The sequence below is a fragment of the Chanodichthys erythropterus genome, chromosome 4 (assembly GCF_024489055.1).
Source record: "Chanodichthys erythropterus isolate Z2021 chromosome 4, ASM2448905v1, whole genome shotgun sequence".
Taxonomy (NCBI): Eukaryota; Metazoa; Chordata; class Actinopteri; order Cypriniformes; family Xenocyprididae; genus Chanodichthys; species Chanodichthys erythropterus.
In genome coordinates, this window is record NC_090224.1 from 1,520,960 (window position 1) to 1,537,510 (window position 16,551).

The 16,551-nt window shown below is 41.0% G+C and overlaps 1 protein-coding gene across 4 annotated transcripts in view; it reads right to left on the minus strand.

Moving 5' to 3' along the window:
- Positions 1 to 3,749: 3,749 nt before the first annotated feature.
- Positions 3,750 to 16,551, minus strand: part of kcnh5a (potassium voltage-gated channel, subfamily H (eag-related), member 5a) — a 127,524-nt gene continuing 114,722 nt past the window's right edge. For all 4 annotated transcript variants that reach the window (XM_067383589.1, XM_067383588.1, XM_067383587.1 and 1 more), the window contains one exon: positions 3,750 to 4,916. In XM_067383589.1, the coding sequence (XP_067239690.1) occupies positions 3,750 to 4,916 (1,167 nt within the window). The remainder of the gene's footprint in view (positions 4,917 to 16,551) is intronic.

Sequence of the window (16,551 nt, forward strand, 5' to 3'; positions counted from 1 at the left end):
AAAACAAGTGGTTTTAAACTGCTGAAGTGCAACTAGCAGCGAAAGACAACTCATTTCACCATATGTGCTCAGAGAGCCTGTTTCTCAGCTCTGTTTGAGAGACGCGCGACATGAAGCCGCAGCTCACACAGCGTATGAGGAATGAACTGAGTGCTTTTTGACACCTAATTGGGCTTGAACAGTTGAAAACACATATTTATGTGTCAAAGTGACCATGTATTTGTAAGTAAACATAGCCATTTATGTCTTAAGTTAAGGTACAGGTGAGAAAGACAATGGATTGGTGCAGTCAGTCTTAAAGGGACAGCATCCAAATTTACCAAAATCAAGAGAAAATTCCTTCCTGCTCGCTTTTTTAATGTAGTATTTCTAGTGCTTGAAGTTTTTCAGGTAGGTCTATTTCATTTGTCTTTGTTCTATTGTCTGTTTTCTTTGCTCTTTCTTTATCACTGTTTACTTGTCTTCAGTAAGCTTGAGAGTTTTTTTTAAGGCTAGTATTCATTTTTTAATGATACTGAAAATGGTAATAAGAATTATGTAATTTCAATGTAATGAAATAATGGTATGAAAATTTTTTATATATTTAAAAAAAAAAGTATTTAAAGCAAAAATAACTTTAATGTGATATATATTGTTATTATGATATAAAATTACTCATGTCGTAATATAAGATTTTGGTCATATCGCCCACCCCTGATAGCCTCAAGCTGTTGTGGTACGGCACAGCAACTGCCACGTCTGTTGTAGACAAGGTGTAATTGTTATTAATACTTTCATGCTTCAAAAAGTTGTCAGCTTGAAAAGTTTACCTGAAGATGAAAATTCTGTCATCCTTTACTCTCTCTCATATCATTAAAACCAACATGACTTATATGACAAAAGGTGATTGTTAACAAATGTACAAGCACCTCTTTTCCAGATAACTTAAGTTAATGGGAATCCAAGCTGTCAAGTTACAAAATAACAAAAAACACAACTAAGATGTAAAATTCACCAGTATATCAACATTTCTCATTTTGTGTTCCTTTGAAGAAAGAAATTCATACAGGTTTGGAATGAAATGGTGAGAAAATGATTCTCAATTTCAATTCATGGGGTTTGGAAATACTACAACTAGTAAATGATATTTCTCTGAATACCGTCATCTTTCTAATGTTTATTTTGCTCAAGTAGCGAAAAAGTGACGCTAAGGGCCATTTACATATCTGTAACCTAATAAGGCTTTTATCACCATCCACTGGTGACAAGTAATAATGGGATTGGTAATTTCAGCAGGACACTGATGTAATGTTATTAGTACAAAAGTATTAATGTCTTTGGTCCCAATGAACATCATAACCTCTGAAATGATGATTAAACACAAAGATTAGTGGTGAACTAATATTATTATCTGAGCACTTACAGTGATGAGCATGTGTTTATCAAAGACTAAACCAAATTAGGGAGCAAGTAGAGGCATATACAATAAAGGATATTGCTTTGAAGTGCCGTTGAAGGACTGTTGCTTGTTTGTGGATTGCTTTAAGACAGAACATTTCATTTTAAAGGATCTATAGGCAGTAACAGTAACATTAATACCACCACACTCCTGTTGTTGTAGTATTAATCTTAATAGTCTCTCTTCTGATCCCCATTCATAACTGAACATCCCTTGTGTTGGTATGAACATCACCAGAATGGACTAATAACATTACAATAGAACTGATGGGAAATAAGAGGTGAAGGAGCATTAGTCATTACGCTATAATCCCTCTAAAGCACCCTTTATACTGATATGCAGTGAGTCACCGCCTGTGGATATAATAACATAATATTAGGAAAGTTCCCCACAGCATTTTCAAATGACCAACCATTAGGTGCTTTCAAAAACAACACCTTAGTAGGTGGTTTAGTGTGGATTTGGTTTGGGTACTGGATTAAAATGTGAAGGTTTTGAAATATGCATCTTAACTGAAATTAATTGTGGGTAGTATATATTGATATCTATTGGGAAACAATACCAGGGATCAATGACCTTTTATATGAAACACACAATGTTGATGTCATGCAAAGAATTCAATGCATGCTTCTACAATTTCCAAATGACCTGAATGTGTTCATGCTTTCCCAAAATGCAGGCCCCCTTTGTGACTTGCACTTTGTATGTTTGCATAATTGATAAGGGAAAAACAATTAGTCCCTAGTCCTACCATGCCAGAGCTAAATCCATCCAGCATGCAGATATATCTCTCTAAAACATGTAGAGCAGCTCCCCAAAAACTGGAGTAAGTCATTTCTCTCTATCATAACGTTCCACAAAATAAATACAAGCCAATAATGATAATGGAATTTAAAACAGCGGTGGTAATTAAATGGGTTTCGCATATCAAAAGTGAGTTTTGTTATTGGATTATCTCCTTAATCACATCCAAGAAATCATCTATGCAAACAATCTCACAAACTTCCAATCATTATGCTTAAAAAGGAGAACTGCATACTGGGTTAAAGGGATAGTTCACCTAAAAATGAAAGTTCTGTCATCATTTACTCACCCTGATGTCATTTCAAATCTGTATGACTTTCTTTCTTCTGTCATATACAAAATTTTGAAAAATGTTTTAGTGTTTTTTTGTCCATACAATGAAAGTCTAGTTTGGAATGCTATAGGCTTATATATTAAACGAAACTCACTTACTGACAGATGGCTGCTTTCAAATGCTCATGTGGGCTAGCGAAGAGCCTTTGCGGAAAGCGGTTGTGTGCGACTCTATCACATAAGCAGTTAAATGCACTTGCAACTCAAAATGCTTTTATGACATGAAATTAATGTCAACACGGTCAGTTATGTCTTAAGGAATTAAACAAGCAGGACAAAAAAAGCTGATATGTCAAAACAGATCTGTGCATTTATGTGAATGCAGCCTATTAGATCTCCTGCTGTCTACGATGTCATCAGTAATAAATGATCAAACAGCAGTAAAGCTGAGAAGGAGAAAAATCAATGCTCTTGAATGGAAAACATTCAGATCCTTAAGCACACCGTTCATAGTTTGTAATATGTTTCTTTGTTAATTAGTCAGTAAACTAATTAATTAATTAATTAAGAACAAATGTAGATCATTTTGGAATCGGATCATGACTCTCGGAATCGGATCGGATTGTGAGGTTCCTATAGATTCCCACCCTTGACTGCAAGTAGATTCATTATGGATCATTACACATTCTCTGCTTTGAAAGTGCCAAGGAGTCACACAGTGAGAAAAAAGAAATCCTATATAGAAAAAAATATGTTATTCAAAATGTCTTCTTTTGTGCTTTGGAGCGACATATGGGTGATTAAACGATGGCAGAATTTTCATTTTTGGATGAACTATTCCTTTAAATGATTGTATTCAATATGAAGAATGACCGATGAGGTATTAAACAAGCCTGATTCTGCCTTTCAGCAACCCAAGATCCCACAACTGGGGGCATCAAGCTGTCACTCAAAGAGAAAATGCCCTGAAATATCACCTGGTTAGAAGATCCTGTGTGCAATGTCAGAATAAAATCATCTCCGCATGCAGCCGATTCCATACGTGTACAAGCAACTACTATCCATTGAGAAGATTTCATTGGCAGGCCAGATTCCAGCTGGACATGCAAGTATATATTTACAACAGCAAGGATCCTTCCCCTAATCATCAATATTCACATTTCCTTCCTGAGTAAGAGGAAGGGAAGTGATAAATAAAAACAGCATATCAATATCTAAATATATTTCTCCTAATTCAAAGGGGTCCATCGTCCCCCTCCGTCTCTGGAGTGACAGGCTGAGAAAGGGCAAAGTTGTCCTGGCACTGAAGTGTAGTTTTTGGCGAGGAGGTCTGAGGAGGTGGGGAAGGTTTCCTCTTCTCTGACAGAAGTCTCAAAATCTCCCCCACCTGGTCCTCCAGAGCTGCTAGCCGACTATTTAATGTCTGGATGTCACCTTTTAGTTCCAGCTTTGCCTCATACAGGCTGTTTTGAAGCACAGCCTGTTCAGGGACAGGCTGAAATTGAATCCCCTGAAGGGTGACGCTACCCACTCCGGGACTGGGCTGATCGTATGGGCTCCTTTCCATCGAGGCCCTCTCGTACAAGCTTCGTGAATCACCTACCCGGTCAATACGCAAGTCACTCTTTGTTATTCCGCTGTCGCAAGAATCAGTCTTGTGTAGGGCAGTATTCTCATCAGTCTCATCACTACTGTTACCATTTCCACCATGACCCCTTTCATCAGATCCCCCACCCTCTGCTTCCTGGCTCTTCCCATTCCCTGAGATGACATTCAGGGGCTGGGACACATCCCCCCACTCCTCTTCTTTCTGCTGCGACTTCTTCTCTAGTTCCAGTGAAAGCATGGGTGATGATCCTGATGCAATGTTATGGAAACGCATCCAGCCTCGTCCCCTTCCTCCTCTGGGTCTCACGGGACTTGTTACTTTTAGACAATTTGAGTCCTCTATGCCAAAGCTGGGCTTGAGCTCCATAGCCTCATTGTCTTCACTCCTGTTGGGTTCCTCGGTCTGAACGTAGGCTAGAGCGTTCTGGATTGGGGTTATCTGTGAGACTGTTACAACGCTAGAACCACTGTTCCCGTTTCCTGAGCCAGGGGCCCCGTTTTGCATGGTGGTCACATGTAGGTGTTGAAGGGGATGGTTGCCCTGGTACTGGGGCTGATATTGCTGCTGATGAAGCTGGTGGGACAGTGGATGGAGGTGATGTTCCACCTGAAACTGGTTCCTCTCTAGGTCATGTTGTGAAGAACCTTGTGTACGCATCTCCTTCTGCTGCTTAAATTTTTGGAAAAGTTTGCGGACAGGATGGTCCACAGGGATAGACAAGGTCACCTCGTTTTTCTGGTGTCTCCTCTCTTCTTCCTCTTTCTTCACATCAACAATCTTGCGGAAAACAATCTGTGAAGACACAACAATATGTAAGAAATCTGTATGTTTGGAGTCCTTGTCTGCACTGAATTATTTAATTAACGACTTGATTCAAGCTCTAAAGAGGCGCTACAGATAATATGAACATAAGAAGGCATGAAGAACTTTTATGTTGGTTACATCATTCACTGACTAATTACATCTGAACAAGAATACATTTGTCACAGCTAGCATTGCAGAGAGTAAATTTGTCAACTATTCTTCACTCGTGACCTTTACATACTAAGTGCAAGGGAATTGATCACCATATATAACTCCCGATAATACTTTAAATCCCATAGCTATGGAAGCCAGTTTCTGCCTCAGAGTATTCAAAAGAATAAAGTGTGAAATTGTGAAATAAGTCAGAAATAAAGTGACATTTTGAAATGTGCAAAATATGTTTACGTTCATGGGTACAACAGCTTGTCATTAGGGCAGCACCCTCAAAGGGGCATTTTTGTATCTTACTTACCCCTGAAAGGTTAATAGTAATACCTTACACTTTTCAGCAGAAGATAAGGTAAAAAAAAAAAAAAAATGTCCCTATAAGGGTACTGCTCCAGTGACAAGCTGTATTCAGCAGCTTGGGTATCCAAGCAGGGGTATCCAATCCTGCTCATGGAGTTTAGCTCCAAACCCAATTAAACACACCTGAACAAGCTAATCAAGGTCTTACTAGGCATACTAGAAACTTCCAGGCAGGTGTGTTGAGGCAAGTTGGAGCTAAACTCTGCAGGACAGTGGCCCTCCAGGACCGACTTTGGTACCAACAGTTGTACCTACAGGGTACAGGTACATTTTTTTTTGACACTGCATTTATGAGATATAAAGTCATACTTTGAGATATAAAGTCAAAACTGTGAGAAACATGGTTGCAATTGTGAACTAAGTGGCATATTTCAGAAATAGTCACATTGTGGGATATAAAGTCAAAATTAGGAGATTTAAAGTCAGAAATGGGAGGTGTAAAGTCACAATTATAAGAAAGTTGCAGTTGCGAGGTATACATAGTTCTGTCATGAAACTGTAGATAGCACAGGCAATGAAAGGTTCATTGTTTGCTATAAGCTGATCTGAATTCCTCTGAAATCTTCTACCTTCCCCAGCTCCACCTGTCTAGATTCACTATGGGTAATATTATGCATGCTTTTTGCGCAGCAGTGGCATGGCTACATGTTTACAGCAGCGTGTCTGTTATGTACTGGCAGTAGCAAATCTCTATACTTGCTCTGAAGCAGCAGCAATAACATCAGCAGCAGCATGTGTAGCAAATCTAAAGGTCAAATACATTAATATTGTCAAATTCTTTAACATACCAAACTATACTGAGAGTTTTCATTATAGAAATAATGTAACATTGTGACATACAGTCACAATGCAAAGTATAACAATATATAACGATATAAAGAAAAAAAAAAACTTTTTACTGAATGAAACATTCACTGAATTTTGAAATGGGAACTATTATGTTGTGCAGCCAGGTTTCTGTTTCAGCAAGAGCCCTTGATGATTTACACATCAGTGTAAAAGATGTAGTATTGCTCTAATGCTGGCAGCCAGCTACAGTATGGGGTCAAGTGACACTGGCATGGTTCCTGAGGCATGACAGTATTGAGCAGGACAGAAGTACGCAAATGAAACTAACAGCACTGGAGTTGTGCCCACTGGAGTGGTGGGTCAACATTCAGGTTCAGGAATATCAATAGTGTCTAAAGTTTTAGCATTTAAACCACCAATACCCAGAAGCTACCACAGACACTGACTCTGTACACTGTTTCAGAGCTTTCACCCAGCATCAACACAGCACCATGCAGAAATAGACCGCCTGCCCCTTCCCACCTCATCGCATCTCTTTCAGCTGTGTGCATACGCATGGCACTAGCTTTGATCGCATACGTTTTAATTAGAGTGTTAATTAGCCACCCAAGCCCCCTAGCTGAAGACCCTAGGGAGGTCTGTACAGCCCCACCTGACATACTGAGGAGGTCATGCAGCCACACGGCTTGTTAGTTTTAATGGGATTTCATCACATGTTCAAAGACCAGCCTGGAATAACACATTTTGTTTTGTATAAAACTCACACTTGTAGAGAGGTATAATCTTTATATCACTTACACATTTTAGTATAAAAAAAATATCATGAACTCACAGAAAATTATTGCATTCTTTTTCTTCACTATCTTTGTCGTGTGCGATAATATAAGAGCGACCGTGCTGACTTAAAAAAAAAAAAAATTCCTCCGGGCAAACATTGGTCTGTAGTGTTAAAAATAGAACAGAGCGTGTCACGTGCCCTTTAGTTATCCCTGTGCAGTCTTTCGGCACCCTGAAGTGCTGCGTCGCATGTCACTTCTCATCTCCCAGGAGGACTCTGGTAAATAATGAATCCAGCCCCCTTCTGCCTCTTCATATTATTTAAATGTCGCTTAGTACGAGCAGAATGAGATGGGAGTGATGGAGTCAACTAGAAAAAAAAGTGAGAGTGGGCTAGGAATGCTGTGTAGCCAAATACACAGCATACACAGAATGAGAATGCTACAAAAGAAACAGAGGTGTGTGCTGTGATGGATGCTAAATACGTTTCGAAAATGGCAGAAAATTGTTCTAAAAATCTTTTTTGGAAACAATAATCATCACATAACTGCTATTAACAGTTGTCACATTTAATTTGCATTCTGAAGTTAACAAACATCTATTTAGTCGCTATTCAGAACAGGTCAAATTTGTGTTGTACTGATATTAAAAGTCTGACCAATACTAATAAGCTGTTAATTATTTTTTATATCATGTCAGATAATCCATTAACGGTCAATATTCAAAATTCAATGCTATCTTGTCTAAATAAATAGAAATGACAAAAAAAGTAGGAATCATAACATTATTATATACAGTATGAAAAAAAAAAAAAAAAGATCACATTTAAAGGTGCCCTAGAACGTCTTTTTAAAATATGTAATATAAGTCTAGGGTGTCCCCTGAATGTGTCTGTGAAGTTTCAGCTCAAAATACCCCATAGATTTTTTTTTTTTTATTCTTTTTTTTAACTGCCTATTTTGGGGCATCATTAACTATGCACCGATATATAGGTTGCAGCCCCTTTAATTCTCGTGCTCCCCTGCCCCCGGAGCTCGCGCTTGCCTTGAACAGCATAAACAAAGTTTACACAGCTAATATAACCCTCAAAATGGATCTTTACAAAGTGTTCGTCATGCAGCATGTCTGATCACGTAAGTATTGTATTTATTTGGATGTTTACATTTGATTCTGAATGGGTTTGATAGTGCTCCATGGCTAAAGCTAACATTACACACTGTTGGAGAGATTTATAAAGAATGAAGTTGTGTTTATGAATTATACAGACAGCAAGTGTTTAATAATAAAAATAGCGACGGCTCTTGTCTCCGTGAATACAGTAAGAAACGATGGTAACTTTAACCACATTTAACAGTACATTAGCAACATGCTAATGAAACATTTATAAAGACAATTTATAAATATCACTAAAAATATCATGATATCATGGATCATGTCAGTTATTATTGCTCCATCTGCCATTTTTCGCTGTTGTTCTTGCTTACCTAGTCTGATGATTCTGCTGTGCACATCCAGACGTTAATACTGCCTGCCCTTGTCTAATGGCTTTAACATGAGCTGACATATGCGAATGTTGGGGGCGTACACCCCGACTGTTACGTAACAGTTGGTGTTATGTTGAGATTTGCCTGTTCTTTGGAAGTCTTTTAAACAAATGAGATATAAGGAGGAAACAATGGAGTTTGAGACTTACTGTATGTCATTTCCATGTACTGAACTCTTGTTATTCAACTATGCCAAGGTAAATTCAATATTTAATTCTAGGGCACCTTTAACAGTTTTATAAATCATTAGTGTTTTTAAAGACTCAACGTTAAATGTGTTTGCTGACAACAAAAGTAATCTAAAAGTAAAGAGGGAAAATGAGCATATAAACAATTAAATATTCATTACCAACTGATACCAGTCAATTAAAAAATAGACTATATATAATATTGCCATTAACCAGTATGGTACAGATATATAATGCATCTCAAGTTTAAACAGCCATATGTGTATCTGAGCAAAGTTTTAAAACGACCCACATACTTTAAAGGGTGAAAGTAAAGCTGCTTAATGTAGCTAAATAATATTCTCTGTTCACAATTACCATTACATATGAATGTGAGAATGCAGTGTAAGTGATACTTATAATGTATGGACACGAGCTGTGAATTGTGTGGAGTGCCATTATGCCAGAATATAAAGAATTTAGTCTTTAGCTTCAGCTATGCACGCTGTTTAATTATTCCCTTTGTGCAGCCTCTTATTGGATAATGACAATTATCACAACGCTCAAGCTCAAGCTAAATAAAAGCAGAGACAGAAAGAAAAAAACATGTGTCAACAGCCTGCATCTCTGCTGCAGAAGAAAACTGATTAGGGATTTATAATGATCTCTTAGCATCCATGGGGAATTTTAATGAAGAATCCAATATTTCATTTACACTCTCTGGAGCCAGTGTTATTATTCTAACATTCTTCACCTGTGTGAAATGACTTTTTTCCTCTTCCAACAAAGATGGATTGTATAATTGGAATAATTGCACAGGCATGCTGTGTCAGTCTTGTTTTATTTAACACAGCTGTGAGTTCATTTCTGGACAGAAACTCAAACTAATGAGCTGTAGTATTAGAGTAGTGTTGCTGCATGTCTGAACACCAAAAACTGTCCAGCCTGCAATTCAACAGAACTGTCACTGTAAGAGTATCAGGGACAAATCTACACAGCATTTCTTCTAGATTTCCTGAGATAACATCAGCCCCACACAGCAACAGCGGCTCAACCAATGGCGTAAGTTAGGGGGCGGGGCTATCTGTTTGGCCAACCAATGACAGACTATTTCGTCTGCCATTCAAATGTTCAAAAGGGAACCTAAGAAAAAGATTTTTTTAAAGAATGTTTTGCCGTTGTGACAATACACTGAAAATTATTGGGGTCCTACTGATTGTTGTTTTGGACCCTATTGACTTTAATTGTATCGTCAAAAAAAAAAAGTTGAAACAGATATATAGGTTTGTAACAAATTTGCATAATGGCAGCCTATGTTCTTCATTGGCTGCCCGCGAACAACATCTACTTTGACCCTCAAACACTGTTGTTATAGCTGAGGCCTGGAAGAGTGTGGTTCATGCTGTCGACATGTCGAGAAGACGCGAATATGAATGACTGATGGCCAATTTCAAAATGAAGCTTTGAAGCTTTATGAATCCTTTGTTTCGAATCAGTAGTTCAGATCGCGTATTAAACTGCCAAAATCACGTGAACTATTGAAATTCCGAAACAGTTATGATATAACGAAACCTCGTTTACTGAAATCACTTGACTTTCGTGTTTCAAACCACTGATTCGAAACAAAAGATTTGTAAAGCTTCAAAGCTTTATAAAGTAGCGTTTTGAAATCGCCATCACTAGATATTGTTGAAAAGTCATTATTTATTTATTTATTTTTGGTGCACAAAAAATATAATATTAAGATAGAACCACTGTACTCACATGAACTGTTTTAAATACCTTTCTGGGCATCTGAAAGTGTTTGAATGACATGAAGGTGAGTAACTCATGACATAATTTTCATTTTTGGGTGAACTAACCCTTTAAGCACTGAGGAAGCCTTCGGATTTGAAATTCAAATATGTTAGTGAATGTTTTGTTTCTGATACATACTGTAAGCGGTAAACCAATCCCTACAGACTGGGCTATCTGACCTCTTCAAGAAATAAGGTGATGTGTGATGTATATTATGAGGAAAGTAAAGTGTTTTTTTGACTTTGGATGTATGTAAAACTATTGTAGAAAACAATCAAAAACAAAATGAGGAACCTTTAAAATAGCATAATAGGGGTGCTTGAATAAAACAGACTAAATGTCCACCAAACACCTAACCAAACTGCTTTTCTTTGATTTTCTTCATACTGTAAGTATTGTGATATAAATAAAGGGTAGCTATTAAACAATGTTTGGTATACCTGACACATGCAATACTTTTAAACAAAGCAATTGTTTAGCTGGACTATTTAGGAATTGCTCTCAAGAGATGTCCAACTTAAATGGTACAGTTTCTCATTTATATGCCTAAAATGTGAGCACTGGGAAATACTGTAAGAAACTCATAACAGCAATTTATCAAACAGAAATGCAGAGTGCAGTTCTGAGACTAAGAGAGTGTTTTCACTTTATCGTCTTTCTTCTTTAATGCACCTTCAATTTGGGCTAAGTATGCTAAATATATTGTGTTAAATATACAAGAATGTTAGTTTTTCATGATAAATTAAGTAAAATGTCAATGATGCACGCTTAAAATGGATGTGATAATTACAGTATAGGTTTTACACAAATTGTGGAGCTCATGCAGATAGATAGAGATACAAACCAAATACTAAGACATTCTGAGATTATTCAGTTAGACAGTTGCCATAGAATAGAGGCAATTTAGTGGTTCTTTATTTTGCATGGCAACATGACAGATATTTAAGGTGTGTACTCATGAAAGACAAGCCTCCAGAGTTCATTAGTTCTCATGTAACATGTACTGTATTCAGGCAATAGGCTGTCTAATAAGTTAAACTACCTGTTTCTTTATGAAATACATTTAGTTAAACAACAAAAAAGGCCCCTTTTCAAAAGAAAATATTCTCACAATCTTGTTTATTCCCCTTGGACTTTGGCAGCTTTGATAAATACATGAAAGGAATGAGACGACAATTTCATCACTCATGACAAGAGCCACGTGGAACATAACATGCGCTGACAGTGACTGAGTGACAGACAGCGGGAACGGTGACAGTTACACCACCCGCCATATCCTTGGGGATGAGGTGGATTATGAGAAAAAGGCCTTAATGTACAAAAATCAATTTATTTCTTCTCATTCAGGTTGTTGCTTTTTATGAATACCTTTTCCTTCTCACAAAATATACTGATATGCATATAAATGCTACTGATTTTGCTACTGATTACATTTTTATTTAAATTGGTTATTAATGATAAAGCTACCAATGTTGACATCACATTTTTGAAAAGTAACACAAAAGTAAGCCTTAGTTTGGGCTGTAATTTAAAATAAACATTAAAATGTTTTGAAAAAATTAAAAAAATATATATGTCCCAAATTTGCAATAAATAAATAAACAAAATGGAATAAATAAATAAAAAGTAATAACAAAACAAAAACATACAGTATATTTTAGTACAGTAAGTACTTAAATGTGGTTAAATGGTATTTACAGTGATGCACCATGAAACTTTTCATATGTGAAGGTTAACAATGAAAAAGTATGGAGAGTTTTCTAGTTATAAAATCCGTGCCAACTTTTATATGAGCTTTTTTTTTTATTAAGCTTGTGTTCTCTTGGGTATTGATACAAGAGAAGAAGAATTGTGATAAACTGCATACAGTGTGTGCACATGTAATGTAAGAGTAATTTATATTTTATATGTAGCTAAATTATCCTTTTCTGGTTTGGTGTTTATCATTCTATATTGAGCAATAAGCACAACCAGCAGTGGAAAATGAATCAAAAAGTCAAATGCACAGCATGACTGCTGACACTTCTTTTTCTTGAGAAGCATGAACAATTCCCCCTTGTTCTGGTTTGCATTGTTACATGGTTTGAAAAGGTTACAAGTCATATTATACCCAGGTGCAGAGAACCTTTTTTTATATTACACGATAATCAACTCATTTCTGTGCCTGGTTTGAAATTATTCAAATTACTCACATTAGCCCTACTGAGGTGTAGTAACAGCAGCTGTTGAAAGCCTTCCAGTCTCTGTGGTCTTTCGTACAGCTGATGTAGCTTTAGTTTTGTTAGAAACTGTTGAAAATACATCCATTTGCAGCTGAAGATAAATCAAGTATCTGTGGACTGGAATGCCAGTCTAGGCAAGTGGTTTAAAGCTGAACCTAATCTGATCGCAGTCACACTCTGCTATTCCATGAAGAAAATGCAATTACTATATACAGTGCCCTCCACAAATATTGGCACCCTTAGTAAATATGAGCAAAGGTGGCTGTGAAAAAAATCTGCATTGTTGATCTTTCATTCAAATAATTCACAAAATTCTAACCTTTCTTTGAAGGAAAAGAATTGAAAATGTGACTTTACAGTGACTTATACTAAACAAGATGAAAAAATAAATAAATAAAAAAATAAAAAAATCCTCAATACTCCACTGGTCTTGATTGTGAAAAAAGATGATAGAAAAGTTAAATAATCAAAAGATGCTTTTGGGATTGTTTGAGCTTATTTCTGCTTATATATATATATATATATATTAAAGGGCTCTTAAGTGTCACGCATTGAGCGTAACAGTCACTCATTTCGGTATTTTGCCACGCACTCCTGCCACACATTGTATTTCTCACGCAGAAAAACGTCTCGGTTACGTATGTAACCCTCGTTCCCTGAAGGAGGGAACGGAGACGTACGTCAGTAGTGACCGACGAATTGGGATATCGCTTAGAGAGCCCTATCATCTTCGTGTAAACTAAAACAAGCCAATGGAATTGGCGTGCGATATTTGCATAATGCGCACCGCCCCCGACAGGTGTATATAAATAGGAAGCAGATGCAATCGCACTCTGTTTTTCGCTGAGGAGACAACTGGTGTCCGCACTACAGCGAGGGTACAGAAACTGTGGCGACGGGACGTACGTCTCCGTTCCCTCCTTCAGGGAACGAGGGTTACATACGTAACCGAGACGTTCCCTTTCAGTCGGTCACGTTCGACGTACGTCAGTAGTGACCGACGAATTGGGATCCCAACTAAAGCGCCACAGTTACGAAACCCCTTCCAGTGCCCAGCACAAGCTCAGCCGCCCATGGCACCGGCTGGCGGTGAAGGGGGCGAGCTTACACCGAGAGAGTCTACTGCTGTCTAACCACTACCCACTAAGTAAACTAGACACACTGGGGAAGCGAACCCGTAAGGGACGCTGCGGAAACCACTACCTACCCAATGGGGGAGGAGTTTACGTGGGAATACACACATGGACTGGCCCGGGGGGGCAGTACGCATATGGAGTCCCTGGGATGGCTCCACCTGGTTAGGGGAGACTCATCTGACAGGTGACAGCAGAGCTGGCTCTGCTAAGGGAAAGACACGGACTCGGCCCGTAGGGAGTTTTAAACCGTGGAAAATACACATATGGGACCGCTCACGTAGAGGGGTCACGACATATGGGCCCCAGCCAACAGACAGCGTCAGCGACGGATGTAGGCCTGGCATCAGACACTCCGCAATGTCCGAGCCGAAGGGGGAGGCGGAGGAACTCGACAGGGTTCGCCAAGCGGGGAACACGACTGGAGTGAAGTATGCACGTATCCGGCCAGTGGCGGGAATGGCATTGCAAGCCGACACTTAGAGTGGGTACAACACGTCTACCGACTAGTGGATGCGAGTACACGCGAGGATACCGGCTCTACACGTAGGCTATAAAACCTAGCGAACGTGTTAGGTGTCGCCCAGCCCGCAGCTCTACAGATATCTGTCAGCGAGGCGCCATGAGCCAGCGCCCAGGAAGAGGCCACCCCTCTGGTGGAGTGGGCTCTCAACCCGAGCGGGCAAGGCACGCCCTGGGATTCGTACGCCAAGGCGATGGCATCCACTATCCAGTGGGCCATCCTCTGCTTGGAGACAGCCTTTCCCTTCTGCTGGCCTCCGTAACAGATGAAGAGCTGATCTGAGGTCCTAAAGCTTCGCGTTCTGTCCACGTAAACGCGCAGAGCGCGGACGGGACAGAGCAAAGCTAGGGCTGGGTCTGCCTCCTCCGAGGGCAGCGCTTGCAGGTTCACTACCTGATCTCTGAAGGGAGTGGTAGGAACCTTGGGCACGTATCCAGGCCGGGGTCTCAGGATGACGTGAGAAGCACCGGGCCCGAATTCTAGGCACGTTTCGTCGACCGAAAATGCATGCAGATCCCCTACCCTCTTCAGGGAAGCCAATGCAACCAGAAGAACCGTCTTAAGAGACATTAGTTTCGGGTCGACTGATTGCAAAGGTTCGAAGGGATGACCCCGGAGAGCTGTGAGAACCAGGGTCAAATCCCAAGAGGGTACGGAGGAAGGGCGAGGAGGATTCAGTCTCCTGGCCCCCCTCAGGAATCTGACGATCAGATCGTGTTTCCCCAGGGACTTACCCTCAACTGCATGGTGATGTGCGGCAATGGCGGCAACATACACCTTGAGGGTGGAGGGAGACAGCCTTCGCTCCAACCCATCTTGCAGAAAGGAAAGCACGGATCCGACCGAACATGACCGGGGGTCCTCTCGGCGAGAGGCGCACCATTCGACGAACAGGTTCCACTTCAGCGCGTAGAGATTCCTAGTAGAAGGAGCTCTAGCGGAAGTGATGGTGTCTACGACCGCTTGCGGGAGATCACTCAGAACCTCCGCATCCCGTCCAGGGACCACACGTGGAGGTTCCACAGATCGGGAGGCGGGTGCCACAGGGTGCCCCGTCTCTGAGTCAGGGTGTCCTTCCTCAGAGGAATCGGCCAGGGAGGTGCTGTCACGAGGAGAATGAGGTCTGAGAATCAGGTCCGAGTGGGCCAGTACGGAGCCACTAACAGAACCTGCTCCCCGTCCTCCCTGACCTTGCACATGAATAGTGCGAGAAGGCTCACTGGGGGAAGCGCATGTTTGCGCAGACCCGGGGGCCAGCTGTGTGCCAGGGCATCCGTGCCGAGCGTGCCGCCGGTCAGGGAATAAAACCACTGGCGGAGGGCAGTTTCCGGGGAGGCAAGCAGGACTACCTGGGCCTCGCCGAACCGCTGCCAAATCAGCTGGACCGCCTGGGGGTGGAGCCGCCACTCGCCCGCAAGTAGATGCTGCCGTGACAGCTCGTCGGCTGCACGGTTGAGCACACCTGAGACACGAGTGGCCCGAAGGGACCTCAGATCCTTCTGACTCCACAACAAGAGATGGCGGGCGAGTTGCAACATGCGACGGAAGCGTAGACCACCTTGACGGTAGGTGTACGCAACAGCCGCAATGCTTAGTGAGCGGACTAGAACGTGCTTGCCTGACAACAGCTCCTTGAAGCGGGCCAGCGCAAGACGGACCGCTAGCAACTCGAGGCAATTGGTATGCCAATGCAGCTGAGGCCCCGTCCAAAGACCTGTCACTGCATGCCCGTTGTACGTGGCCCCTCATCCCGTGGCAGAGACATCTGTGGAGACCACAGAGTGCCTGGACACTCGTTCGAGGGGTACTCCGGCCCACAGGAACGAAGGGTCCAACCACCGGACAAGGGTGCGACGGCAGCTCGGTGTCACGGGGACACGGAGCGTGCCGCACTGCCACGCCCATCTCGGGACCCGGCCGCGGAGCCAGTGTTGAAGCGGTCTCATATGAAGCAATCCGAGCGGCGTTACCGCGGCTGCAGATGCCATATGCCCCAGGAGCCTCTGAAAATCTTTCAGTGGAGCCGCTGTCCTGCACTTGAGCGAGCTCAGGCAGTTCAACACCGACTGGACGCGCACCTCGGTGAGACACGCAGTCCGTGCGACCGAGTCTAGCTCGAGACCGAAACAAGAGATCCTCTACC